A 26,906-nucleotide genomic window follows, 5' to 3' on the forward strand; every position below is an offset into this window, starting at 1 on the left:
TACTTGATTTTTAAAAAAAGCCTTATTTATTTATTTTTGAGAGAGAGAGTGTGAGTGGGAGGGGCAGAGGGAGAGGGAACCTGAAGCAGACTCCACACAGCATGGAGCCCAGCGTGAGGCTCGATCTCAGGGCCCTGAGACCATGACCTGAGCCAAAATCATGAGTCAGAGTCTTAAGCGACTGAGCCCCCAGGTGCAAGTGCCGCTGCTACGTCATTATTAGCATGCAGAAATGCAACAGATTTCTGGATTTTAATTATATATCCTGTGACTTCACTGAATTCATTTATCAATTCTAGTAGTTTTTTTGGTAGAGTACTCATTGCTTTTATGGTAACGAATAAAGTTATAAAAAGATTCTGGCTTGGGACGCCTGGGTGGCTCGGTCGTTAAACATCTGCCTTTGGTTCAGGTCATGATCCCTGGGTCCTGGAATCGAGTTCTGTGTCGGGCTCCCTGCTCAGTGGGGAGTCTGCTTCTCCCTCTGCTGCTCCCCCTGTTTATGTTTCCTCTATCTCTCTCTCTCTCTGTCAAATAAACAAATAAAAGCTTTAAAAATAATAATAAATAAAAAGGTTCCAGCTTGCTTATGAGTAGCTTTAAAAGTCAGATTAATGGGATTGAGCTTTCTCTTGCAGAAACTAGTAGATTTTTGAGGAGAATGACCTACGGAATAAGAGTTTGAGTCAGACTAATCAGGTTGGTAATATGTGGGACACCTTGGACAGGGAGGAGGGTGGGCAAAGGGGACCGTCTGGAAAGCCATTTCAGGGGTCCAGATTTTGGTGATAAGCGTCTGGTTGGCTGTCATCAGTGGAAAGAGACATTTATGAAAGGATTATTAAGATGAAGGTTGCTGGCTTAGCTATGGGTTGGAAGAGTGTCAAGGATGACTGACTGCGTGTTTCTTGGGTGATCAGGAAAATGACACAGAAATAAATTGAGTAGAAACTCTGTGTCAATGTAGTAATTTTCAGTTTGAAGGATAAAAAACAAAAACACAAAATGAAACCTGTTTAGGTATGTTGAGAATGAGGTAATAATAGGGCCTCAGGAGAGAGATGCCAGCTTTGCCATATGGAAGGTTCAGGTTTGAGAATCATCAGACATCGGGTGACATTTGAGGCAAAGTCCCAAGAGAACCTCCCCAGGATTACATCCGCAGCCCTCACCAGGTCATCCGAGATCTTTCTAACCTCATTTCCTACCGTGTCCTGAACTCACTTTTCCTCCAGCACCCTGGCCTCCTTGCTGTTTCTCAGACACGCCTGTGGGCTCCTTCCAGCTGTGGGTCCTTGTACTTCCTGTTCCTTCCAGCCACGTCGCTCTTCCCACCTTCTACGGAGAGAAGTCCTTTCTAACCGTCCTTCTAAAGTAGTGCCATCTCCCTGTCGTTTCAGCTTGTGGCCCTGCCTCGTTTCTCTTCGTAATCCTTGTGAGCACCCGCTCTGTGGCAAATTAATGCTTTTGCTCGGCTATTGCTTCACTACTCCTCCGCTCAGTAAAATCCAAGTGATACGAAAAACAGGGCCTTCGTTTCATTCACCGCTGTACCCACAGTGCCTAGCTTGTTGCCTGGCATGCTGTGGGCACACAATAAATATTTGCTTAATGAGTGTCTGAATTTACTAAGGACAAAATTATCAGAAAAGAAAAGTGTAACACAAAGCACTGAGCCTAAGGGAGCAGCTCAGTTGGGAGAAGAGATGCTAAGAAAATACTCAGGAGTGGTCAGAGAGATGGACGCGAAGCTGGGCGAGTTGGTGTCCTGGGGACCACGGGGTGGAGGGGGGGGGAGACCTGAAGGAGGGGGACTAAGAACATCAGGTGCAGCAAAGAAATGAGAACAAGGAGAAGATATCTGACGAGAGGATTTTAGGGGAGATCCTAACCACAGCCTTGCTGGTTGGTTAGGGAGAGGTGACAGACAAAGGCCACGACTGCAGCTCGTCCTGTTGAGTAGCAGGGGCAGCTAGGGGAGCGAAAGTAGCACTCGGCGCGCAAGGCATTTAAGTTGTAAATGAGAGTCGATGCTTAAAAAAGCTGATTATTCCAGCAGTGATTCCTATAAACTTAAATGCCCGATGAAATATTCTGAAGTTTCAATTGCATTAAATGAGTTTAATTAACTACAGAAGTGGCTTTATTTTCGATAGTCTCCTGTATATTTTGTATTTTAAAAATAATTTCCTTTTCCACTGTCAGCCTTTGGTAGTTTATTTTGGTCTGTACTCTGAGGAAGAAATCTAATATTATTTGACATATTTTTGACTTTTTATGATGGGAAATGTCAGACATACAGATAAATAGAATAGCTGCTTGGACTCTCCTATATCCATTACCTAGACTTAACAGTTATCATTTCCCCAGACTTACATTATCATTTTGTTAAAATATTTAATGTAAATTAGGATATTAACAACATTTATACCTGAATTCTTGAGTACAGATCTCTGTAAACAATAAGGAATTTCCCCCACATAATTGCAGTACCACTATCCACCTAATAAAACTGAGAAATCTTTAATATTATCAAATAAAAATTCATATTCTGGTTTCCCTCGTTATCACCTAAAATATCTTTAACAGCTGATTTGTTTAAGGACCACACGGTGTGTTTGATGGGCATGTCTCTTAAGCCTTCTGCTGGTCTGGAAGAGTTCCGTGTCCTTTACCAACACCCCCACTTCGGTTACATTCATTCAGTAGAGAGACGAGGCTGTTTGACTTATGGAAAGTCCCCTCTTCTGGAAGTCTCTGCTGGTGGCTTCCATGAAGTGTCATTTCACTAGTTACATGACTGAATTCGTCCTATATTCTCTCGTTATGTTTGCTCATTTGAGACTGGCTGTGTTAGGCACAGGACTAGGTAATGAAAAAGCATGGACCTTGTCCATAGAGAAGTTGGAATCTAATGTACATTCTTGTCAGATTCTTTTAAAATTTTGCTGTCAAATCCCACTTTCATCATATTTCAAATCTAAATTAGTTTTTCTTGTTTTGTTAAAACAAAACTGGTGCTTATGATTATTTTTCATATTTTAACATAGTACCCAATAGCAAGCTATGTTAAAATGGTTAGATGTCATCCTGTTTACGTCTGATGGTCCCCTTCTATTTGTTTTGTGAATTATTATAATCTGCCTACTGTGATATCTGAGTATAGTGGGGCTCTGAGCCACTGTTCAGTGGGATGATGGAGACCTTCATTTATCTAAATGAAAAATTCGCAATATATGAAATGAGCAGAGCACTCACCTAATATGTCCCATATGTTACAGTCTCTGTTTTTTTTTTTAATTTTAAAGATTTATTTACTTGTTTTGGAGAGAGAGACAGAGAGTATGAGTGGGAGAGGCAGAGGGTTAGGGAGAAGCAGACTCTGCTGAGCAGGGAGCCTGACGCGGGGCTCGATCCCAGGACCCCGAGATCATGACCTGAGCCGAAACCAAGAGTTGGACACTTAATCAATGGCTCCACCCAGGCACCTCTGGTCTCATTGTGATTTTTAAAAAAACGCTTAGAAAAGAGCTGAAAGGATATACATTAAACCATTAACAAAGGTTATACCTGTGTGGTAGGATGATGGTTAATTTTCTTTTCATTTTAGCTATACCTGTTTATGACTTTTCCTATAGTAAGTATAGATGATTTATGTAATGAGAGTAAATACAGCAGTGAGTTCAAACACCAGCTTGGCTGCACAGCGTTGTGAGTGTACATAATGCCATAGAATTGTACATTTCAAAAGGGTTAAAGTGGTAACTTTTTGTTTTGTGGTTTGTTGTTGTTGATGGTTTTTTACCACAATTAAAAAAAAAAAAAAAGAGTCCATGGCTATAATACTACAGAAAACAAACCCCAAAAGCAACTTGCCTGGTCATGTGTTTTGAGTCAACCTACATGTTTTGCTGACCCTTGTAACTCTTGTTAGTAAATGCCTTATGTTGCTTCATATCTTAATTATTGTCCCCTAGTTACCATAGTCTATTTTTACTTGAAATTTCAAGTGTGTGGAGTGTGGGCAGAGAGCAGTTGTTGTAGAGGACCCTGGGGATGTTTCCTTTGTTTGTTTAAATAGAGGCAGGATTTGGAGGGCAAGACAAGATGGAGGAACGCTGCTGGGAAACATGTTGGCTCTGAAAGTCTACTTCTGGTAAAGGTTGGTTTCTGTGGTGACCATATTCGTTAAAGAAAAATGTGCCAGGAGAGGTTCACTTTAACCTGTCATGATTTCAGTCCACAAATAGTATCCCACTTTAAATCGAGGGTAATGAAGTTTACGGTAGTTAAAATGTCAGAATTTGAAATGTGTATTCAGAAAGTGAGAAACATCTTCTAGAGCACAGTGTAGTGTTAGTAACACAGTCCCACTCCCTCACTTACAGAATTTGTTGCATAATGAAATACAACGTAAGAACATCCTGGATTTCTCTCTTGTTTCCTTAGATGGAGGAGGCTATGTTGACTCTGGGTACCAGAGAGATGTTTCAGACAGAAACCACTAGAAACATGGAGCTGGATCAGTGCAAGTTTGGCGATTACTTTTCTATCATCAATAATTGAGGAACCTTACTAGCTTTAATTGGTATCGCAGGGTGTAAGACCCAGCAGCGAGAGCATCCAGGGGTTCTGCTGCCTTCTTAACTACCTTCTTCTTTCCCTTCTGCTCCTCATTCTCGGTCACCCTCCCTCTACATGCCTACTTGGAGAAACAGGAAGTGCCAGGGTCTGGATCCTGCTAGGGAATAATCCTCATACCTGTCCATCCTTAGGCTGTGTTCAGAGCCAGGAGCAAATGCTTTGGGGCCCTCTCAGGTGGAAAATGTCCTGGATTTCTTCGCAGGAGAAGAGATGTCCTAGAAGGGAGGAGCGTCATGCACTGGGAGGGTATGGGGGGGTGTAGAAGATGGAGAGGACTGCCCCATCCCTTGGACGGGTGGCTACTAGCCTTTAACCCTTTTTCTAGGAGTTTATTCTTTCCAGAAGAGCATGGAATTTGGATTCAGAAAGACCTGAGGGTAAATCCCTATACAGTGTCTTACAAACTGTGTGTTTTGGGGGAAGTTATTTGGCTAATCTCGGTTCATTCATTTATGGGACAGAGGACAAGAAAGCCTCATAGGCATGTCCTCCGGATGAAATGGGGGACACTGAGGAACCAGCAGGGCCTGCGGTGCCTGACACATAGTGATCACAGAACACGTATCCTCCGCGGGACCTGCTCTTTACCAGCACACCTGCCCCACTCCTCTCTCTGTGGACCGAATGAATCTCTTTAGGATTGATGCATTGAGTCTTAATTGCACACTATGCTTTTCTTGCTTAGATAGTAAAAACTTTATTTATTTATTTTTTAAGATTTTATTTATTTATCTGACAGAGACAACGAGAGAGGGAATGCAAGCAGGGGGAGTGGGAGAGGGAGAAGCAGGCTTCCCGCCGAGCAGGGAGCCCGATGTGGGGCTTGATCCCAGGACCCTGGAATCATGACCTGAGCCAAAGGCAGACGCTTAACCGCTGAGCCACCCAGGCGCCCCAGATAGTAAAAACTTTAAACAAAAGGAAGAAATGCTTTCTAGCCCCTTTGAAGAATATCCACACTAGTATTATATCTGGGGGCTCAAATATACACTCTCGTATGATCATTATAACTGACGGCATTAGTTCCTTATGTGATTTAATTATAAATGGAGTCTATTTTTTTTCACGTTGACTGTTAGAACACATTTTTAAAAGAAATTTAGTATTTAAAAGGTTATAGAGGTTGAAATAAAATCTAATATTTTTAATAAATTCTGAACAGGTGATAGAAAAAAATTCTTTTTGGCATATATTTTTTTGATCTGGCGTGTTACCATCCCTCTAATTGGCCTCCAGGTTTACAGAGTAATTACAGCTTCAAATAAACTTGGTCATCTGTGGCTCAGAACATGTAAAAATAAGCAGAACACTGGAAATTTAGCTTGTAGCTTAACTTGCTCATGTGAGTTTAGTATAACTAACTCAAGCACCAGTGTAACAAATACTTTTCTGGAAAGTATTATGGGCTGTGATATAATAAGAGTTAGCTACCTGGCATTTCATATAAGAACACGTGCTTTTTTTGTGTGTGTTAAATAGTTCCAGAAATCATAGCTAATCATTTGGGTAATAGCTTTTTAGTATTGCTATTCTAAGCTGCTGCTTTGGGTTTTAAAATTTTGATGTGGCCCAGCTTGAATTGGGACCTTTGCTTAATTAAAGGGAAAATATTCTTCTAAAGAAATATTAGCTAATCTATTTATTAACCACTATTCCCTTTAAGAATAAGAGTGGATGGGACTGGAGGGTATTATGCTGAGTGGATGGGACTGGAGGGTGTTATTATGCTGAGGGTATTATGCTGAGTAATAATTCAGTCAGAGAAAGACAGTTACCATATGGTTCCACTCACACATGGAATATAAGAAACAGTGCAGAGGACCGTAGGGGAAGGGAGGGAAAACTGAATAGGAAGTCATCAGAGAGGGAGACAAACCATGAGATACTCTTGACTCTGGGAAACAAACTGAGGGCTGCAGAAGGGGAGGTGGTGGGGGGATGGGGTAACCAGGTGATGGGTATTAAGGAGAGCACGTGATGTGGCACTGGGTGTTATACACAACTGATGAATTATTGAACTCTACATCTGAAACTAATGATGTGTACTATATGTTGGCTAATTGAATTTACATTTAAATTTAAAAAAATACAATACTGAAAAAAAAAAGGAATAAGAGTCCCCTTTACGAATGAGAGTTCAGACATGAACCATGTTCTGAAAACTTCCATATTTTCTTCATTTTAGGGGAAGCTGTAGGATGTGTTCATGATTTCGTATTATGGCTAGCATAAAAGAACCCAAAGTTTTCCCGTTTCCTGGCCCACTTGTTCAAACACGGTGATTTAAGGTGTCAAGTGTTCTTAATTCAGACTCAGCTCTTTAACTACCTTTGTTTCTGTACAGCAGTAAAAACCCTGAGATTCGGAGGTAGAATGTCCTCTTAGCCAAGTACCGCTTGACTGTCTTGAGCCAGCTTTTGGTAGCTGCTTCTCTCTTTTACCGTCCCAATTTAGTATTAGTTAGAAATAGGATTCATTTATAGAGTATTTCATATCAAAACATATGAAATATAGGCATATTTCTATTTTACTCGTTGTTTATAATAACATTTTTGTTCAGCTAGGCTTCAGAAGGACCCGATTGAAACCTTTATACCACTTGTGGAATATTACTTTATCATTACATGTGTCAGAATGAGGAATAACAGAGTTTGGTATGTGCTGTATGTAGAGTTTCTTACTCATTTTTCTTACTATGCTCGGAATCTTCATAGTGCTTGGCCCGTAATTGGCGTATGTCATTGAGTCCATGAATATTCAGCCTATTTGGTCAAAATAGCCAAGTTGTGTGTAACTACAGTGAGGTGACTATATTATTATTTTAATATTTTTTTAAAACCATCTTTTTTGTAAATAAAATATTTTATTCATTTCTAAACAGCTCCTTTTCAGTGGTCTGCTTGAGAATGGCAATTAATCACTTCTATTATCCTTTTTGTAAGTTACAGTAATAGATAATCACTTAGAATTCCATATGTAATATTTTAAATAACTTGTTGGATTATAGCATGGAGAAGTTTTTAAAATTTTACCATTTAAACTTCATTTAGGTATAATGTTGAAAATATGCTTCTTTTTAAATCTTACTTTAATTCCTGATAGGTCTTTTAAAACTGAAAACCTGGGGGCTTGGAGGTGCACTTTGCTTAGGATCACCCCGCTGCTGCTGGGAGAGAGGCTGGATTTGGGTCTGGCGCTCTGATTTTAAAGTCCCTTGTCTTAGTCACCTTGACATTACCACAAGATCCGCACAACAGAAGTGTAGGTGGACTTGGATGGGGCCTTCTTTCCTTTTCTGTTCTTCCTGTTTCTGCTTCATAGAGTTCATTCGTGAGTATTTCTGTCAGGTCTGCTCATCTTTGAAGTGTCTGTCCTTCCTTCTTTACATTAAAAGCCACTCAGTCCCTTCATTCATGAGGTATTTACAGTGTCCCCTCATGTGATGTCACGTCACAGGTGCGGTGGGGGGGAGTGGTGCACGTAATTCCTAATTTCTCAGTAGCTTCTCTATACGACATCACGTTAACCTGGATGAAACCCTGGCCAGAAACTTAATAGGAGTTTTGTGAAGAAGGAAATATATTGGAAGAACAATGGTCTTCAAAGAGAATCATATTGGGTCTGTGCTTGATAGGGATGCATGTAAACTGTATCTATTTATAGTATTGGTATTTTAAAACTTTCAAATTTCAAACAAGAATATAAATTGGCATCCTGTATTTGGTATTTTTTAACATTCATATTTCAAAAGGTATGTAACATTACTGTTCAATATCCAACCGTGAAACAATAGATTCAGTGATCTGTCGAATCTGCCACCTTTTCATTTTCTTACACACACCACCAGGTTCTTGCTTTCCTCCTTACCCAGTTTAAATTCATCAGTTGATTCTCTCAACCAAGGTGTCTCGCATCCTCTCTTCTCTTTCTTGCTTTGCCAAACCTTATTTGGTTAAATTACAGCTTTGCTCTAATCCAGTGCTCTGTGCCCCACCTGCACCCATGATGCTGAATCTGTTTGGGGGAATACACAGCCATGATGCCTGCCACTAGCTTGAATTCTTGGTCATGACATTCCCGTGGGCCCCTGATGCTGCCCAGCTGTCATGTTGTATTTCCCTAGTCTGTTCACTCTTCCATTCTCCTAAAGGGCTGTTGGAGACCTCCTCTCTTCTCAAAGCACTGGCGAATCTTCTTCCAACCTGATTCTTAAAGACGGCTTTACATTCCAATTCACTGAAAACAATAGAAGCCACAGGGAAATCATTTCTGCCAGCTCCTGCTTGCCGTGTTTACCCTTGACTGTATTTGGGCCCTTTTGTCCCCATGTCTTGTTCCATCACCAGCCTGTCTGTACTCCTGACGAGGGCCAGCCCTCTACTTGTCTAGCAGATCCCATCCCTTCTTGACTGTAGAGGGAAGTTGCTCCAGAAATGTACTCCTCTTTCTTATATCATCAAAATTACCTTCTTGTTGGATTATTTACTATCTGAATTCATCCATTTGGACAGTATTCATTCATTAAGTGTCTGCTGTGGGGAAAAACAGACACTGTTGTGGCGCCTGAGTGGCTCCGTCGGTGAAGCGTCTGCCTTCAGCTCAGGTCGTGATCTCAGGGTCCTGGGATCGAGCCCCCACATCGGGCTCCCTGCTCAACGGGGAGTCTGCTTCTCCCTCTGCCTGCTGCTCCCCCTGCTTGTGCTCTCTCTTTCTCTGTCAAATAAATAAATAGGATCTTTAAAAAAATAGACACTATTTAGGCACAGATGGGCACAGTTCTTGGTGCTAAGAATATATCAGTGGAGCTTACGTTCTTGTTGAGAAGACGACAGTAAGCAAAAAAGATACTAAGTCATTTCATATGTTTGAAGATAACATGGTATGAAATAAAACGTAGAGCAGATCAGAGGGGTGGGGGAGTCCTGGATGAGGAGTGCAGAGCACAGGGTTTAGTAGCAAGGTCAAGGTTGGCGTCTGTGAGAGGGTGAGACCTGATCTGAGACTTGAAGGTGGTGAGGGGTTAGCTGTGAGCTGTGTGAGCGGGCAGAATGCTGGGAGAGATGGTGCAGTACATATTTGAGGAAATGCATGGAAGCTGGGGGGAGGGGGTGGCAGAGGGACCTGAGAGAGAATACTAACTAGGTGAGGAGGTCAGAAACTTAAGTGGGGTGGGTGGGAGGCCCAGATCACGTAGGACCCCTGTTAATCATTCAAAGGGCTTTGTTTTCTATTCTTAGTGAATTGGAAACACTGTAGGATATATATGTCTATTTTTGCATTCGATCATGTTAAGAAGGCTTCTGCTGCATGCTTTGAGAACAGTCTAGTGAGGGCCAGGCAGAGCTGTTCTAGAGTGTTCAGAGTGCTCACATGAGAGATCATGGTGATTTGTTCCCATAATAGTAGAAGAGGTGAGAAGTGATACTGGATATATTTTGAAAGCGGAGGCAACAGGATTTCCAGGATGAGACAGGAGAAAAGAGAGGAGGTCTTAAGGGTGAGTCCAGGGCTTTTGCCCTGAGCACTTGAGAGGATGGAGGGGCTGCCGTCTGAGCTGTAGCAGAGGTTGGCTGTAGACTGATGGTGGGAGAGATTGGTTTGCTTTTGGATGAGTTCAGATGTCTTTTATTAATTTTGTTAAGTTTTTATTTAAATTCCGGTTAGCTAATTTACAGTGTAATATTTATTTCAGGAACGCAGTATAGTGAGTGACTCAGCACTTCTGTACCTCCCCCTGTGCTCATCACAGTTGCGAGTTCCGATGTCTTTCCAAGACACTTCCTAGCCTTCAGTAATGGATCTAGCCCTTCTATGTTTCTGAGTAGGGAGAGCTTTATGCACCTGGGGAGGCTGAGGCACTCGGCAGCGAGAGTCTGGAGTAGAACTGCATCCCTGGTAAAAGCCAGGTGATGGCGTATATTACCAGCATCATACAAGAGCACCCCGTGTTTTCAGTCTGGATCGTAGAAAAATTAGGAAAGCCAGGAGGAGGAACAGAATCAGGAGGAAAGATAGTAGGTTTTAGGAACCAGTAATTCAACCAGGTAGATACATCCACTGTACAGTTAATCACGGGTATCACAAAATACAGATCCAAGATGGAAAGAAGTTCAGATTTTTGTATTGGTCAACCCAGAGATGATGATGGCTGACACCATGAAATCTTGTTAGAAAAGAGAAGAAAACTAAGCAGAGATCCTTGGGTGAATGATCTTTATTGGTGTAAGGAGTCCATGAACTAGTCCAATGTGGCTGATGACTGGTTCCTATAAAGATGTAGAGATGGTAGTTGTTAGTTGCTAATGACAGAGCTGGGACAGAATAGGCAGACACTGTGAAAACACAGTCGACTTTGTCAGCTGCAGGGAAATTGTTCCTTCCAAAGAGCAGTGTCCGTAAACAACCCTATTGTTTTCCAATACCACGTATCCTTAAAGACCAGCTCAGGTATACACCTGATAATAATAGCTAACATCTATTGAAAACTTATTATGTGTCATACGTTATGCTGAGTGTTGTACTGATTTATTATCAATTCCCACACCAATTTTATGATGTAGGTACTTGTTTGCCCTTTAATACCTGAAGACCCGAGAGATTAATTAACTTGTTCAAGGTTACATGGTAGGAAAAGAAATTGAATCCAGGAACACTGGTGTTAGAATCCACACCCAGCCACTACAAAATGCTACTTTTCTTTGAAGTCTTCCGAGATACTCCCTGACATAATTTATCCCTTTTGACCAGCTGGCTCTATGGGCTGTGATTACTAAGAGTTTAGGTGGTGTATATGGTCAAAAGGCATATAATCTAGGTAAAGGGTAAGGATACCTTCTTAAATGATACATAATAATATAAGATAGTGAAAAATGAGGGATACAATAATAAGTCATGAGAATATGGAGAGGGGAAGGTTTGGTTTAGGACCAGGTTGATAGGAAAGGCTTCATGGAAAGAGTAGGATTGGATCTGGGCCTTCAAGGATAGGTATGCTTTTGAGTGTAGGTGATCACATGCAGGTAGGGGTGGAATCAGTGGACACCATTCCAGATAGTAAGAGCAGCTGGAGCAAAGGTGTTGATATAGGACAGAGCAAGATGCATTTGGGGAAACTTAAGTCATCCAGTATTGTTGGCCAGAATGGATGTTGGCTTGGAAAGGAAGACTGAGGTCAAGTTGTGAACAACCTGAGTGGAGGTCCATGGAAAGCTGTGAAGTTGCAGTGGTTTCTCTCGGAACAGAGCTCTATCGTTCTCGACTATTTACTTGGTTTAAATGTAAGTATATTCAAAGAGACATTTTATGTTATTTCTAGAATGCCAGTTAATGAAAACAGAACGACCAAAGCCAAACACATTTATTATCAGATGTCTCCAGTGGACCACTGTTATAGAGAGAACGTTTCATGTAGATACACCAGAGGAAAGGTAAGAAACTTGTTTTTCCTATTTCATGAAAAAGCAACAATCGGTATAAAGATATATGTGTATCTGACTTCACCATCTGTAAATATATGTGAAATATTTGTAAAACCCTATAGTTCCTTAATAATTATTTCCGGTATAATAGATGAATAACAGAGGCTTGCAACATATGACAACCTCTAGAACTGCTGTAAGGTATTCTTCTTAACAAAAACCAGGACATTTAAAAATTGAAATATAAATTGGGACATTTTTGTAATTAAACTACCTTTAAAAAATGGTTGAATTGATTGTGTTCGTATTTGGGATCTTGAGGCTGAGTAATAGCAAAAGGTTTCAGGTAACATTGCCATTATGCAGGGGGCTGCCTGGAGTATTAGGCTGGAAGGATTCTGAGATTGGGGCTAAGCTCCGTGAGAAGAACAGTACCAGGATTGATTGCCATCGACTGTCCTCATTGCTAAAGAGGGGAGTGGCAACTTCATTGGGGCCATATTGTCATCCTCCTGATCTATTCATTCCTGCAACCCCTGCCCCAACCCCCCAGTTCTGTTTTAATAACCTCTTATCTGGTGGTAACTGAGTCAGGACAACCACAACCACAAAACCATTTCCCTGCACAGATCTTATCATGGTTGATCCAAATCAGCAACTTTGTGGAGTTAAATGTTACTAGCCTTATGTTCCAAATCAATAAAGCAGGTCTTAGGAGACTTGTCTAAGATTTAAAACAAAAATCACCTCCCATAAGATCTAGTAAATAGTAAAGTATTATTTTAATAATGCTTTTTGATCAGTTAAACAGTAGATGGTAATGTGTGATTAGAAAAGAAAGAAAAATAGAAAAGAACTAGAAATTACTCATAATTTTATAGCCAGAATTAAGGACAGATCATATTTTCTTTTATACGCTCCCAGTCTTATTCTGTGTGGATGTATTTAGGTCTTGAGCACACATACAATTCCGTATGCCTTTTCTCCCTGTCCACCCCTGTCTTCCCTGGGCATTTCTATATGCTAAGTCCTCCGTTTGCTTCGACTTCCACCCGTAACCATGACTGGGCTAATTCCTATTCATCTGTCAGATCTGAGCTTCAAATACCGCCTTTCCTACAGAACCTTCTCTGACTCTTGTAGACGAGGTGGGTCTCCCTGCTATAGACTGCATATCCCCCTGCACCTTTTATATCAAGTATATCAGTGCTGTAATCTTTGTTTGCTTTTCTCGCTAGACTGTGAGATTCTTGACTAGCAAGGATCCTAGCTTCCTTGCTCAATAATCTCTTTATAGCACCGTCCAGGATCCAGCGTAGTGTTTGTTGACTGGCCGAATGAATGGAACTTTTCCCATGTCTCTGTATATTCTTTGAAAATATTATTCTTAATGGATTTATAACATCCCATTGAATGAAGCATGATCAATTCTGCCATTTATGTCTGCAAAGCTGGATTTACGCAGTATCTTAAGACTTTAAAATAGTTCCCGTACTTTTATATCACGCTACTTTTCTGAACTATCAGTTTGTATTTGCATTTATGACTAGAAGGAAGCAGTTTTAGTAAAAATGAAAAAAACAGCATCTTTATATTTACCATGGGGTGTGTTTTTCTACATTCATCTAGAATCTGGTGCTTGGAGATTTTATATGACTTTAATGTTAATGAAGACTTAGAAAAATGTAGTGAGAACTGGAAAAGCTGTGTATTTTCTGTGTTCTGTCTGCCAGTCTAAAATCGGTTCTTATTGTAAATGAAATATATATCTCTAATCTATCTAAAAAAGTCTTCTATTTGTATTATTGCATCATAGAAGTTTGAAATCTACTTTTTCCAAAGGATGAGACCATTGTTATCAGCTCCGTTCTTCATTTCTTCTCATTGAATAATCCATTCTGTCCTCACTGATTATGGATGGCATATATATACATAATAAATATTTGTAATTTAGGTTTTTTTCTTTTTTTTCCCCTTTGATTTCTCTGTCATTGTCACACTAAGACCACATGGTTTTACTTAGAGAAGCCTTAGAAAACTTTTAACTTCTAAGGGAAAGGAAAGGCCTTAACTAGAAGTAAGAAAATTAAGGAAGGAAAAAATTTCAGGTAAAAGCAAACATATTCTTCAGTTACTGCTTTTTTTTTTTTCTTTTTCTCAAAATGTTCTTAGCTTTTGCAGGCATAACATCTGCAGATAATAGTAATTTTGTCTCTTCCTTTCAGGTAGGATGGTCTGTTTATTTATTTTTTTTTTTGCTTTTAAATAATATGTAATAATTTTCATGATAGCATACCCATTTTTTTTTCTTCTGGTTTTAATGAATGCACTTCAAATTATTCACTGTCAAATATGATTTTTCATGTATAGTTTATTTTGTTATACTGGAACATTCACTTTACAGACCCAGATTATTTTCCTTTCTTAGAGCTAATCACTTTCATTGTCACCACGATGGCCCTGCTACACTCACACCACATGTTCATGTGCACGCTTATACCGCCTTATGTTACAACTACAATGAACTACTTGTAGTTTTCCAAGTCCTAATTCTCCTGTCCCTTGTGGCTCTTTCTGGCTTTTTTGTCCCTATGCCAGAAATACCTTCCTTTGCTTGTTTCATCTTGTACCAGCTCATCTTATACTTCCCCATTTACAGATCATTCCTCTCCTTTGGTCCCCCCTCCAAACTTAACATTGTTTTTCTTAGAACACCACTGTTCTCAGTGCTAACTTGTTATCATTTTACCTGTAACACTTTGTTATACTTATTTACAGTATCAGGGTTTCCCTTATTACCGTAAGTTCATACTGCACTATGGCTTACTGAGTTTTAGTAGCATACATATATTAGACAATTTAGTTAAGTGTTTATTTTTAAATAAATGATCAGCTTATGAAAATTGATTCGTTTTCATGTAAGTAGTATATATACTTTAAATAGGAAAATTTACTTGCTTCCTGGGGGTCTCCATTCTATTTTCTAAGTTGAGTACATTTTCCAACATTACTTAGGAATTAGAAGATTGCATGCTTTCTTTGATTTGTGAGATATTTGGGCCCAGTACTTTTTGCAGAGCATACACATATATTTTAATTGTGGTGAATGAATTAATTTATGTCAGTAGTCCACCTAAGAACTCTCCAGAAAGGTGGACAAAATGTTAAAAAAGGGGGGGGGGCATACACGGGGCAGTTTCACTGTGAAGAATTATGGAACCAAAACTTTATGGAAGGGTGAAAGAAACCCAGAGAGATGAGCTCACTCTTTTATTAGGGGTGCCTTCCAATTCTAGAAGTGTCTGAAATGTTGACATTTGGAGTAACTGTCGGATCAAGGAATCATGTTCTGGAATCCAAGGCCTAGCAAATAGGGGTTGTGGTACATCAGTATATTTTAGGTTGGCACTAGAAGAAAGAATAAACTGAATTTAGACTTAACCTTTTAAGGATCGAAGTCTACCTTTAAATTATTTCAGGTCTTAAATTTGGTTAATGTAATCCACTTTTGCTAGTCTCCTTGGAACGTGTTAAAAGCAAATATAAATAATCTCAAATTACCTGTTTACATTTTAATGTACATTGTTTGATATGTATTAAAAAATAAAAAAGTACATGAAGATTCAAAGATTCATAAACCACAGAGACAAAACAGACAACTGAATCAGATTCATAGGTTCTCTAGATAATGGAGTTATCAGACAGAAATTAAAAGAACTCTGTATGAGTATATTCAAGGAAATAACAGTTAAGTCTAGGAAATTCATCAGAGAGCTAGAAATTATAAAAAAAAGAATAATATGGGAATTCTAAAATTGAAAAACAAGATATTTAAAGTCATGAGTGCTGGTGGATGGTTTTAACTGTAAATTAGGTCTTACTCTGGGGAAAATTAGGAACTCAAACGTAGGTTATAACAGAATATGCAGAATGAAACATGGAGATAAGGATGAAAAATATAAAGAGGAAGGCAATGTAAGACTAAAGGAATGCAGTTAGAAGGTCTTATGTATACATAATTGGAGTCTCAAAATGGAAGAGTGAAAGAACAGATCAGAAAGTATTTGAAGTGATAGCGGCTGAAAAATTTCTAAAATGGCTAAAGACACCAAACCACATATTCAAGAAGTCCTGTAAATCCCATGCAGGAAAAATACAAAGAAAACCCTCTTAATCTCATTAGACTTTTGAAAACAAAGGCAATGGGAAAATCCTCAAAGCAGATAGAGAAAAAAGATAAGTTGCCTTCAAAGGAGCATCAATTAGACCAAAAGGTGATATCAATAGAAATAATTGACATGGAATATATGGGATGGAATGATAATTGGAGATAATGGAATGGTATTCTCAAAGTGCTGAAAGAAAGTAAGTGCTAATGAGCAAAAATGCTTTCCAAGAGTGAAAGTAAGATGAAAATATTTCAGTCAAATATTTCAATAACTTCAGTTAAGAATTGATAGAATTTCTCACCAGCAGACTTGCAGAAAAGGAAATACTTACAGCATTCTTCAGACAAAATAAAAATAATCCCAGATGGGAGAAGAGATATAGGAAGGAATGAAAAGCAAAATGGCAAATAACTTGATAAAACCAAATGAATATTGATCTTATGAATAATAATTTTGTGGTTTAATTATATGAAGAATGAAAAATCTAAAATAATATATAAATTGAGGTTGAAGGATAAATGGGAGTTAATGTCTTATGACATCAGTGCATTTTCTTAGAAGACTTAAAAGTATGGACATATATCAGACTTTGCTAAGTTGAGGATGAATGTTAGGATTTCAAGGATAATCGCTAAAAGGAAAGCAAGCATATGATGATGACAATGCTGATATGAGGAGAAATAGAATCATAAAAAATTAATCCAGAGTACATTATAGAGGTTGACTGTGTGAAGTTAATGCTATATATAAAAATATGCAAAAAAAATGGCTGAGAAGCCAACAGGAAAAGTGAAATGGAATTCTGAAAATTTAAAATAATGAAACAAAAACAGGCAGGAAAAAAGAAAGAAGAGATGAGACATAGAAAAAAGTAAAATGGTAGACTTATGTGCAACCATATAAATAATTGTATTAAATACTAATGGGTTAAACACTGCAGTTGAAAGGGAGAGAGTTTTAGAATTAAAAATATAAGGCCCACTTATGTACTGTCTGTAAGAAATGCACTTTGAGTATAAAGACATAGCTAAGTAGAAAATAATTGGATTAGTAAAAATATTTCATGCAAACAATAACCATAGGAAGAGACTTGCTGTATCAGATTTCAAAATAAAATAATATTCTAGAGAGTTCCAGGGTACTTTATAATGATAAAAGGGTCAATTGATATGGATGCTAGAATAATCATGAATATGTATGCATGCAATAACAGAATTAAACAGAGAAAAGTAGAGAATCCCACAACCATATTTGTAGATTTTTAAATTCTTCCCAGCAGGAGATAGAGCAACTAGGCAAAAAAATCAGCAAAGTCATAGAATAACACTGTCAACCGCCTTGATGTAGTTGATATTTACAGAATACTACACCCAAAAGTGAGAGAATACACATTGTTTTCAAACGCACATATGGCACATTCACCAGGATAACTCATATTCTGGATCATAAATAATTCTTAATATAGTTAGAATGATTGAAATTATATAAAATATGGTTTTTGGCTTTGGTAGAATTGCTTAGAAATCAATAAGAATAAGAACCCAAAAAACTCCCAACTATTTGGAAATTAAAACCACATACCTCTTAAAAAACATTGAGTCAAAAACAAAATTCACAGGAGCCATTAGAAAATCATTTTTAAATGAATGATAATGAAAATAAAGCATATAAAAATTTGTGAGTGCTTAGAGGGAAATTTTTAACAATAAATGCCTATACTTGAAGAAAGTTAAGTCAATAACCTAAGCTTTCTTTTTAAGAAACTAAAATAAAGTAAAGTAAACCCAAAGCAAACATCAAGAGGAAACATTAGAGCTCAAAAATCAGTGAAATAGAAAACAAAAATAATGATAAACAAAAGTGAATTCTTTGAGAAAAACTGAAAGAATGGAAAACGTCTTGGAAGAGTGTTAAAGAAAAAAAGGGAAGACACAAATTACAAATATCCCGAGAAAACATTAGAAAACTTGAACAGCCATTGTCAATGTCCAGATGGCCTCACTGATGAGTTCTGTCAAATATTTAAAGAAATAGTACCAGTCCTACAGTCTATTTCAGAAAATAATGGAGAAGAGAACACTTTCCAACTTATTTTATAAGGGCACTCCTGTTTCAAAAACCAGGCAAAGCTATCATAAGAAGGTAGAGCTAACTATTAGACTATAGTCTAATATACTTGTGAACATCAGTGCAAAATTTCTTAACACAGTTTTGACAAATTCAAAAAATATGGAAAAAGAATAATACAGCATGACCAAATGGAGTATTTCCAAGAATTCAGTTGCGTTATCATCTGAAATCATTAAACTAAATTCAGTATATTCAGAGGCTAAAGTAGAAAAACTACATGGTCATCTCAACAGATGCAGGAAAAGCATTTGCCAAAATTTAATACCCTTTCATAACTAAAACACTCAGCAGACAAGGATTAGGAGGGAACTTACTCAACTTCTATCTATAAAAAACCTACAGCTTATGTGATAATCAAGGGTAGAAGCTTCAGTGCTTTCTCTCTAAGATCTGGAACAGATCTTAACATCGCTTTTATTTAACATTCTACTAATGGTCTGATAGAGAGCATTATAAGGCAAGAAAAACAGGTAAAAGGCAAATAGATTGGAAAGGAAGAAGTAAAACTGCTCTTATTTGTAGACATGTGCAACTTAATAAGGCTGCAGGGTACAAGGTCAACGTACAAAACCAACTTTATTTGTAAGTACTACCAAGAAAAACTAGAAAATTTAAAAAAAAATTTTAAAGCCTCCACAGTAGCATAAAGAATAGTTAGGGATAGATAACTCAGGGAGCGTCTCTAAGAAAGTGAAGAATTCTGCCAAAGAAATAAACACCCTAAGAAAACAATCAACTGATTTTGCTCAAGGGAGACGGCAGAGTAGGAAGATCCTGAGATCACTTCCTCTCACAGACAGCATCGCCTCAACTCTATATAGTATAACTCACTTTGAGAAAAACCTGAAGACTACCGAACAGCTCTTCCATGGCTAAAGCTATATCTTAAAAACCACATCAAGAAGAGTAGGAGGTACAGAGAAAACTTGAGAACCAAACCTCAGACACGTTTACCCATAAGCAGGAGGGCTATCACAGGTACAGAGGTCTTCTGTGAGGACCTCTGTGGGGCACCCCAGCCCTGGGGATTTGCACTGGGAAGGCAAGCCTCCATAGCCTCTGGCTTTGAAAATCAATGGGGCTTAACTTGAGAGCTTTGCAAATTAGTGGGTTTTAACCCCAGGAAGGTTGGAGAGCAATATATAACAGAGCATGCTCTTAAAGGGTCTATGCACAGTATCACTCCCTCTGAGACCCAGTACAGAGGCAGTAGTTTGAAAGCTTCTGGGTTGTATTTGAGAGAGATTTATTGCCCAATTATAGGGTTGTGCTGGAGGATCAAAAACCTGTAGGAACTTTCTCCAGTAGTGGAAGAATTGGCAGGTGCCATTTTTCTGGACCTCTTTCAGCATAGTTGGCCTCATGCTGGAAGGCACCAGTTCTGACACTCTCCTCCTACCTTGCTAGCACTGCAGACACCTGCCCTGTGGACCTCCGCTGGCAGGTGTCCCTCCAGAGCTGCTCCTGCCCCTCCCCACCCAGCAGGAATCACTTAGAGGGGATAACAGCAGACTAAGGGATGCTGTAGAGCAGATCAGCAACCTGAAAGACACAGTCTGAAAGTAGTGGAAGACCCTCAAGCTGAACAGCAAAGAGTAAAAAGAATCTAAAACCATGAAGATATGTAAGGGACAACATCAGACTTAGTGACATTTGCATTATAAGGTTCTCGGAGGAGAAGATAGAGAAAAGGGGGAAGAAAACTTCTTTGAAGATCTAATAGCTGAAAACTTTCTAACCTGGAGAAGGAAACAGACAGCCAAATCCAGGAAGCACAGAGAGTCCTAAACAAGATAAACCCAAAGAGATCCACGTCAAGACACATACATAATAAGTAAAATGTCAAAAATTAAAGATAAAAAAATCTTAAAAGCAGCAAGTTATATAAAAGGGAAATGCCTTAAGTCTATTGGCTGATTTCTCAGCAGAAACTTTGCAGGCCAGAAGTGAGTGGCATGATACAATCTAAGTGACGAAAGGAAGAAAACCACAACCAAGAAGACTCTAGCCAGCAAGGCTGTCATTCACAGTAGAAGGAAAGAGAAAAGAGTTTCCCAGTTCTTTACAACTCAACTGGCCTTATAAAAAATGGTAAAGAGACTTATTTTCAGAAGAAAAGAAAGGCCATAATGGGAACTAAGAAAATTATTAAAGAAAATTTTCACTGGTAAAAGCAAACATATGGTAAAGGTAGTAGATCAATCACTTATAAAAGTGGTATGAGGAGGCGAAAGTGGTAAAATCAGTTATATCTACAATAATTAATTAATGGATATACCAAATAAAGATGTAAAATGTGAAGTCAAATACAAAACAATGTACAGAGTGGCAGTAAAAATACGGTGCTTTTAGAATGTGATTAAGTTAATGGAACATTAACTTTAATAGACTGCTATATACATAGGTAGTATATGTGAACCTTATATGAACCACAAACCAAAAACCTTTACTAGATACAAAACCTAAAGAGAAAAGAATCCAGGCTTAGCACTCAAGAAAATCATAAACTCACAAGGGAGGAAGAAGACAGGAAGCAAGAACTACAAAACAACCAGAAAATGGTTACGTGCCAGTTGTTATATGCCAGCAAATGGCAATAAGTGCGTCCCTTTCAATAATTACTTTTAATGCAAATGGACTTAAAGTTCCAATCAAAAGATAAAGGGTGACTGAATAAGGAAAAAAGAAAATAAGACCCAAGTATATGTTTTCTACAAGAGACTCACTTTAGACCTTAAGACTCATACAGACTGAAAGCTAAGGGCTGAAAAAACAGATGCTGTGCAAATGGAAATGAAAGGAAAAAAAAGCTGGGGTAACAATACTCTTATCAGACAAAATAGACTTTCAAGCAAAGACTGTAACAGGAGACATAGATGGGCATTACATAATAATGAAGGGATAAGCCAACGAGAGGATATAATGGTTATAAATTTCTATGCACCCAGCATAAGAGCACCTAAGTATATAAAGCAAATTAACAGACATAAAAGGAGAAATTAACATAATAGGAAGGGATTTTGGCACCCCATTTCCATCAATGGATAAATTATCCAGAAAAAAAATTAATAAAGAGGGAAATAGTGGCTTGAATGACACATCAGACCAGATGGACTTAACAGATATATACAGAACATTCCATCCAAAGACATCCAAAAAGTACTCATGGAACATTCTCCAAGACAGATTACATAGTAAGCCACAAAACAAGTCTTAGTAAGTTTAAGAAAGTGAAATCATATCAACCATCTTTTCCAACCACAACAATTTGAAGCTAGAAATCAGTTACAAGAAAAAAACTGGAAAAAAGCCACGAACATGCGGAGTTAAACAATATGCTGCTAAAGAACCAGTGGGTCAATGAAGAAAACACAGAAGATCAAAACATAGGTGCAGACAAATGAAAATGGAAGCATAACAGTTCAAAATCTTTGCTGCCCAGCAAAGGCACTTGTAAGAGGCAAATTTCCAATGACACAGGCCTACCAAAAATCTACAAAACAAGGATAATCTCCAACTATCTAACCTTACTCCTAAGGAACTAGAAAAAGAACAAATGAAGCCCAATGTTAGTAGAGGGAAGGAAGTAATCACACCAGAGTGGAAATAAGTAAAATGGAGACTTAAAAAAATAATAGAAAAGATGAGCGGAACTAAGAGCTAGTTTGTTGAAAAGCAAAACAAAATTGATAAACCTTTAGCCAGACTCTTAAAGAACAAAAAAAGACAGGACTCAAAATCAGAAATGAAAAGTTACAGCTGACACCACAGAAATACAAAGGGTTAAAAGTGACTACTATGAAAAATTATATGCCAACAAATTGGGCAGCCTAGAAGAAATGGATAAATTCCTCGAAACCTTGAATCTTCCAAGACTGAAAGAGGAAGAAATAGAAAATCTAAACAGACCAATTAGTAGTGATAGAATTGAATCAGTGATCAAATAACTCCCAGTAAGTAAAAAAGTCCAGGACCAGATGGCTTCATAGGTAAATTCTGCCAAACATTTAAAGAAGACTTAATACCTATTCTTCTCAAATTATTCTAGAAAATTAAAGAGCAAGGATTGCTTCTAAATTCATTCTATGAGGCCAGCATTACTGTGATCCCAAAACCAGAAAAATACACTATAAAAAGAAAATTATAGGCCAATATCTCTGATGAACACAGATGCAAAATTGGCACAAAGCGTTAACAAACCAGATTCAAAGTACATTAAAAGGATCATTCCCCATGATCAAATAGGATTTATTCCATGGGTGCAAGGATGGTTTCATATCCACAAATCAGTCAGTGACTGTATACAGCACATTAACAAAATGCAGGATAAAAGTCATATGATCATCCCCATAGATGGCAGGAAAAGCATTTGACAAAATATGACATCCATTCACTCTCAACAAAATGGGTATAGAGGGATTGTACGTCAACATAATAAAGTCCATAAACTCACAGCTAACAACATACCTAATGGTGAAAATTTGCAAGCTTTTCCTCTAAGATCAGGAGCAAGACAAGGATGTCCACTCTTGCCCCTTTTAATCAACACAGTACTGGTGCTGTTAGCCCCAGCAGTAAGACAAGAGAATGGAATAAGAGGGATCCAAACTGGCAAGGGGAAAGTAAAACTGTCACTTTTTGTAGGTGAATGATAGTATATATAGAAAACCCTAAAACTTGACCACGAAAACTATTAGAACTAATAAATGAATTCAGTAAATTGGCAGGATACAAAAGTAACATATAGAAATCTGTTGCATTTCTATGCACTTACAAGAGAAATTAAGAAAACAGTCCCATTTGCAATTGGTTAAAAAAGAATAAATTTCACCTAGGGTGTGAAAACCTGCACTCTGAAAACTGTAAGACACTGAGGAAAGAAATAGAAGATGATACAAATAATTGGAAAGATATACTATGTTCATGGGTTAGAAGAATTAATATGGTTAAAATGGCCATTCTACCTGAAGCAAGCTACAGATTCATTGCAAACCCTATCAAAATATCAATAATTTTTTCATAGAACTAAAATTTGTATGGAACCACAGAAGACCCTGAGTAGCAAAAACAACCTTGAGAAAGAAGAACAAAACTGGTAGTATCACAATTCCAGTTTTCAAGATGTAATACAAAGCTATGGTAATCAAAACAATATGGTGCTGGCACAAAAATAGACACGCAGATCAATGGAACACAATGGACACCCCAGAAATAAACCCACACTTATTCTGTCATTTCATCTACCACAGAGTATGCTAGAATATACAATAGGGAAAGACAGTTTCTTCAGTAAATTGTGTTGGGAAAGCTGGACAGCTAATGCAAAAGAATGAAACTGAACTTTTTTTTTTTTTTTACATCATATACAAAAATAAACTCAAACTGGAATAAATACCTAAATATAAGACCCGAAGTGATAAAACCCTTAAAAGAATATGTAAGTGGTAACCTTTTGGACAGTGGTTTCAGCAGTATTTTTTAGATCTGTCTTCTAAGGCAAGGGCAACAAAAGCAAAAATAAATAATTGAAACTGCATCAAACTAAAATGCGTTTACAAAGGAAACAATCAACAATACGAAAAGATAACCTGTTGAATGAGAGAAGATATTTACAAAGGACCTGTCTGATAAAGGGTTAATATCCAAGATATACAAAGAACTCCTATAACTCAATGCCAAAAAACCCCCAAATGATCTGATTGAAAAATGGGCAGAGGGCTTGAATAGGCATTTTTCCAAAGAAGCTCTACAGAAAGTGAGTCACAGGGGTGTAAGATACGGCATAGCAGATATAGTTAATAATATTATAATAACTTTGTACGATGACAGAGGGTAATTGCATTTATGTGGTGAGCATTTTATAGTGCATGTGTTGAATAACTTATGTTGTACACCTGAAATTAGTGTAATACTATATGTCAACTATAGTTCAATGAAAAATAAATAATTTTTTAAAGATAAATTACTTCTGAATAAAATATGCAAGATGTTTTCACAGAAAGCCATAGAAGATTGCATTGGTAAATTTAAAGACCTAAATAAATGGAGACTATACCATGTTTATGGAGTGGAAATTTTAATTTTTTCAGCTAGTAATCTACCCCCAAATTGATCCATAGATTTAATACAGTCCACTCAAAATTCTAACAGACTTTAAGAAACACATGCTGATTTAAAAATTTATATGGAAATGAATGATTCTTGATCTGATAATACAAATTTCAACCAGTGCTCCTGAGACTGTTTTACCTACAAACTATGACTTTTTTTTTTTTTTTAACTTATCTGTGATTTGGGAACAGTAAAATGTTTTGGCTTTGAAAACCTTTTCTTGGAACTACTGTTGGACCACAGTAAAGATCTTAACTATGTCGATGATGAACTTAACAATGGCTAGACAAAAAAGTTTTTTAAGGGGCAGCAAGCTCTGGGGGTCAATTTACTTTATAGATAAGATGTATATAGGCAATAACCTTTAACTATACTTTTAAAGGGTTTTAACTCAATTTTCTTAAAATCCTTTCCTTCTCTTTTTCTTCTCCTAAATAAATGCTCCTACAATTGTTAAAGTCTGTAATGTTAAATGTTTTGGGGATTAATTTCACCTTTGAGTAAAGGGGGGGATATATTTAAATGTAGATGTGTATATATTATCCTGGAATAGACTTTATTTGTGTTGATGTCATATTTTACAAAAGGGAAATATTTGAATCATTTACCGTTCTTTATTAATGGGAAACTGTACTTGTTTTTATAGGGAAGAGTGGACAGAAGCTATTCAGGCTGTAGCAGACAGACTTCAGAGACAAGAAGAGGAGAGAATGAATTGTAGTCCAACTTCACAAATTGATAATATAGGGGAAGAAGAGATGGATGCTTCCACAACCCATCATAAAAGAAAGGTAGAGAATAGTAATTTATCCCCTACTGAGCACAGTTTATGTTATGGAAGAAATATGCTAAAAATTGCCATTTGCAAGAAGTATTGGCCAATGATCTTACGTTATACAAATATATAGGCGTGGGTGGTGTTTATCCTAGTAAATCTGAAATACCTGTCATTGTTTAAGACCAAATAATTTAAACGTCACCTCATTTTCATGGTTCAGCACTTAGCACTGATAGGGCTTTGGAGGTACTTGTCAACTGAAGTGCTATTATGCTGATTTATAATTTGCATTTTTCTCTTACTGTTTTTAATACCATTTTAACTTGGAAATGATGTTTTCCCTAATGATTTGGTCATTTTCCATTTGGTATTTTGTACCCTCAAAGCAGAAGCAGAAATGGTTCTGGTGTGCTTTTTACCTGACGCCCCAGCTTCACTAATATCGGCGGGAAAGTGAATAGTCTGGGAAATAATAGCTTTTTATTTTAATGGCTGCTCCTGAGCCAGTGAGGGAAAAGACTTCTCCTTCCCTGAGTGCTCCCGATTAATAAATGCCAATTTATATATTGATGGAATTATAAATTATGTTTTTCATTGCTATAGAAAATTAAAAAGCTGGCTGCCTAGGTGTCTCAGTCGCTTAAGCGTCTGATTCTTGATTTCTGCTCAGGTCATGATCTTAGGGTCCTGGGATAGAGCCCCGCATTGGGTCTGCACTCAGCGGGGAGTCTGCTTTAGATTCTTTCTCTCCCTCTCCCTCCCCTCCTGCTTGTTCTTTCTCTCTCTCTCAAATAAGTGAATAAATCTTTTTAACAAAAGAAAATTAAAAAGGAAGTTCCTTATATGAAAATGGTATTTTAAGATTAAAGATCTAAGTGTTCAAAGTAAATGAACATGCCATTTATCATGTTAGAATATGTTTGTTATAATGAATTGTAAGTTTAATCTCCTTGTAGGAAAACACTAATTTTTAATGTAATTACCCGTGTAATTTGGTTTTAGCATAATGATTGAGAACTCTTTGGAGTTAGACTGCTTGAGCCCAGATCCTCCTTTTTCTAAGTGCTAACCGTGTGAACTTGATGAAGTTGTACCATTACAACCTAGAGTCTGTTAATTACTCTCTTCTTACCTGAAATCTCTGCTCTCATTTTAATAATATTCTATGCTTGATCTTGGTCAAATGTCTGAGAACTCTTTGTGTCTTCATTAAAGATTTATCCTCTATTTGTTAGTTGAAATGAATTCCTCTTTTAAGTCAACTTAACTCCCCCTTGTTCTTCAGATCATTGCAAAAAACAAAAACAGAAACAATCTAGCTTCGCTCAGCTACTCAGACATAAGAGAGCTTCTCTTAGATGTGTATGCGCACATGTACACAATGAATGTAAAATCTGACGGTGGTCAGAAATTTAAAATCAGGTCCCAATGAATCTTGTCCTTTGAATTCTACACTACCCCATTCAGTACTAGCTATACCAGCCGTACTCTGTGTACTTGGAATTCCTAAAACTCTGCTTAATAACTGGTAGTAAGTTGCTGTCGAGGCGGTTACAGGTGGAAAGTGGGGAGTTTATGATACCCTAATTAGAAATATTCTTATCGATGGATGAGAAATTTGGAAATGAATATGGAAATTATTTACCAGAAAAATTT

General features: G+C 37.7%; 1 protein-coding gene across 7 annotated transcripts in view; it reads left to right on the top strand.

Annotated features, from left to right (window-relative positions):
• The window catches only part of AKT3 (AKT serine/threonine kinase 3), a 298,656-nt gene that overhangs the window by 145,234 nt on the left and 126,516 nt on the right, over positions 1-26,906 (top strand). For 6 of the 7 annotated variants that reach the window (XM_034666651.1, XM_034666653.1, XM_019798522.2 and 3 more), the window contains 2 exons: positions 11,960-12,071; positions 25,119-25,263. In XM_034666651.1, coding sequence (XP_034522542.1) covers positions 11,960-12,071; positions 25,119-25,263 — 257 coding nt within the window. The remainder of the gene's footprint in view (positions 1-11,959; positions 12,072-25,118; positions 25,264-26,906) is intronic. The other variant, XM_034666655.1, reaches the window with a different exon arrangement.

Source organism: Ailuropoda melanoleuca, chromosome 8 (genome assembly GCF_002007445.2).
Source record: "Ailuropoda melanoleuca isolate Jingjing chromosome 8, ASM200744v2, whole genome shotgun sequence".
Lineage (NCBI taxonomy): Eukaryota > Metazoa > Chordata > Mammalia > Carnivora > Ursidae > Ailuropoda > Ailuropoda melanoleuca.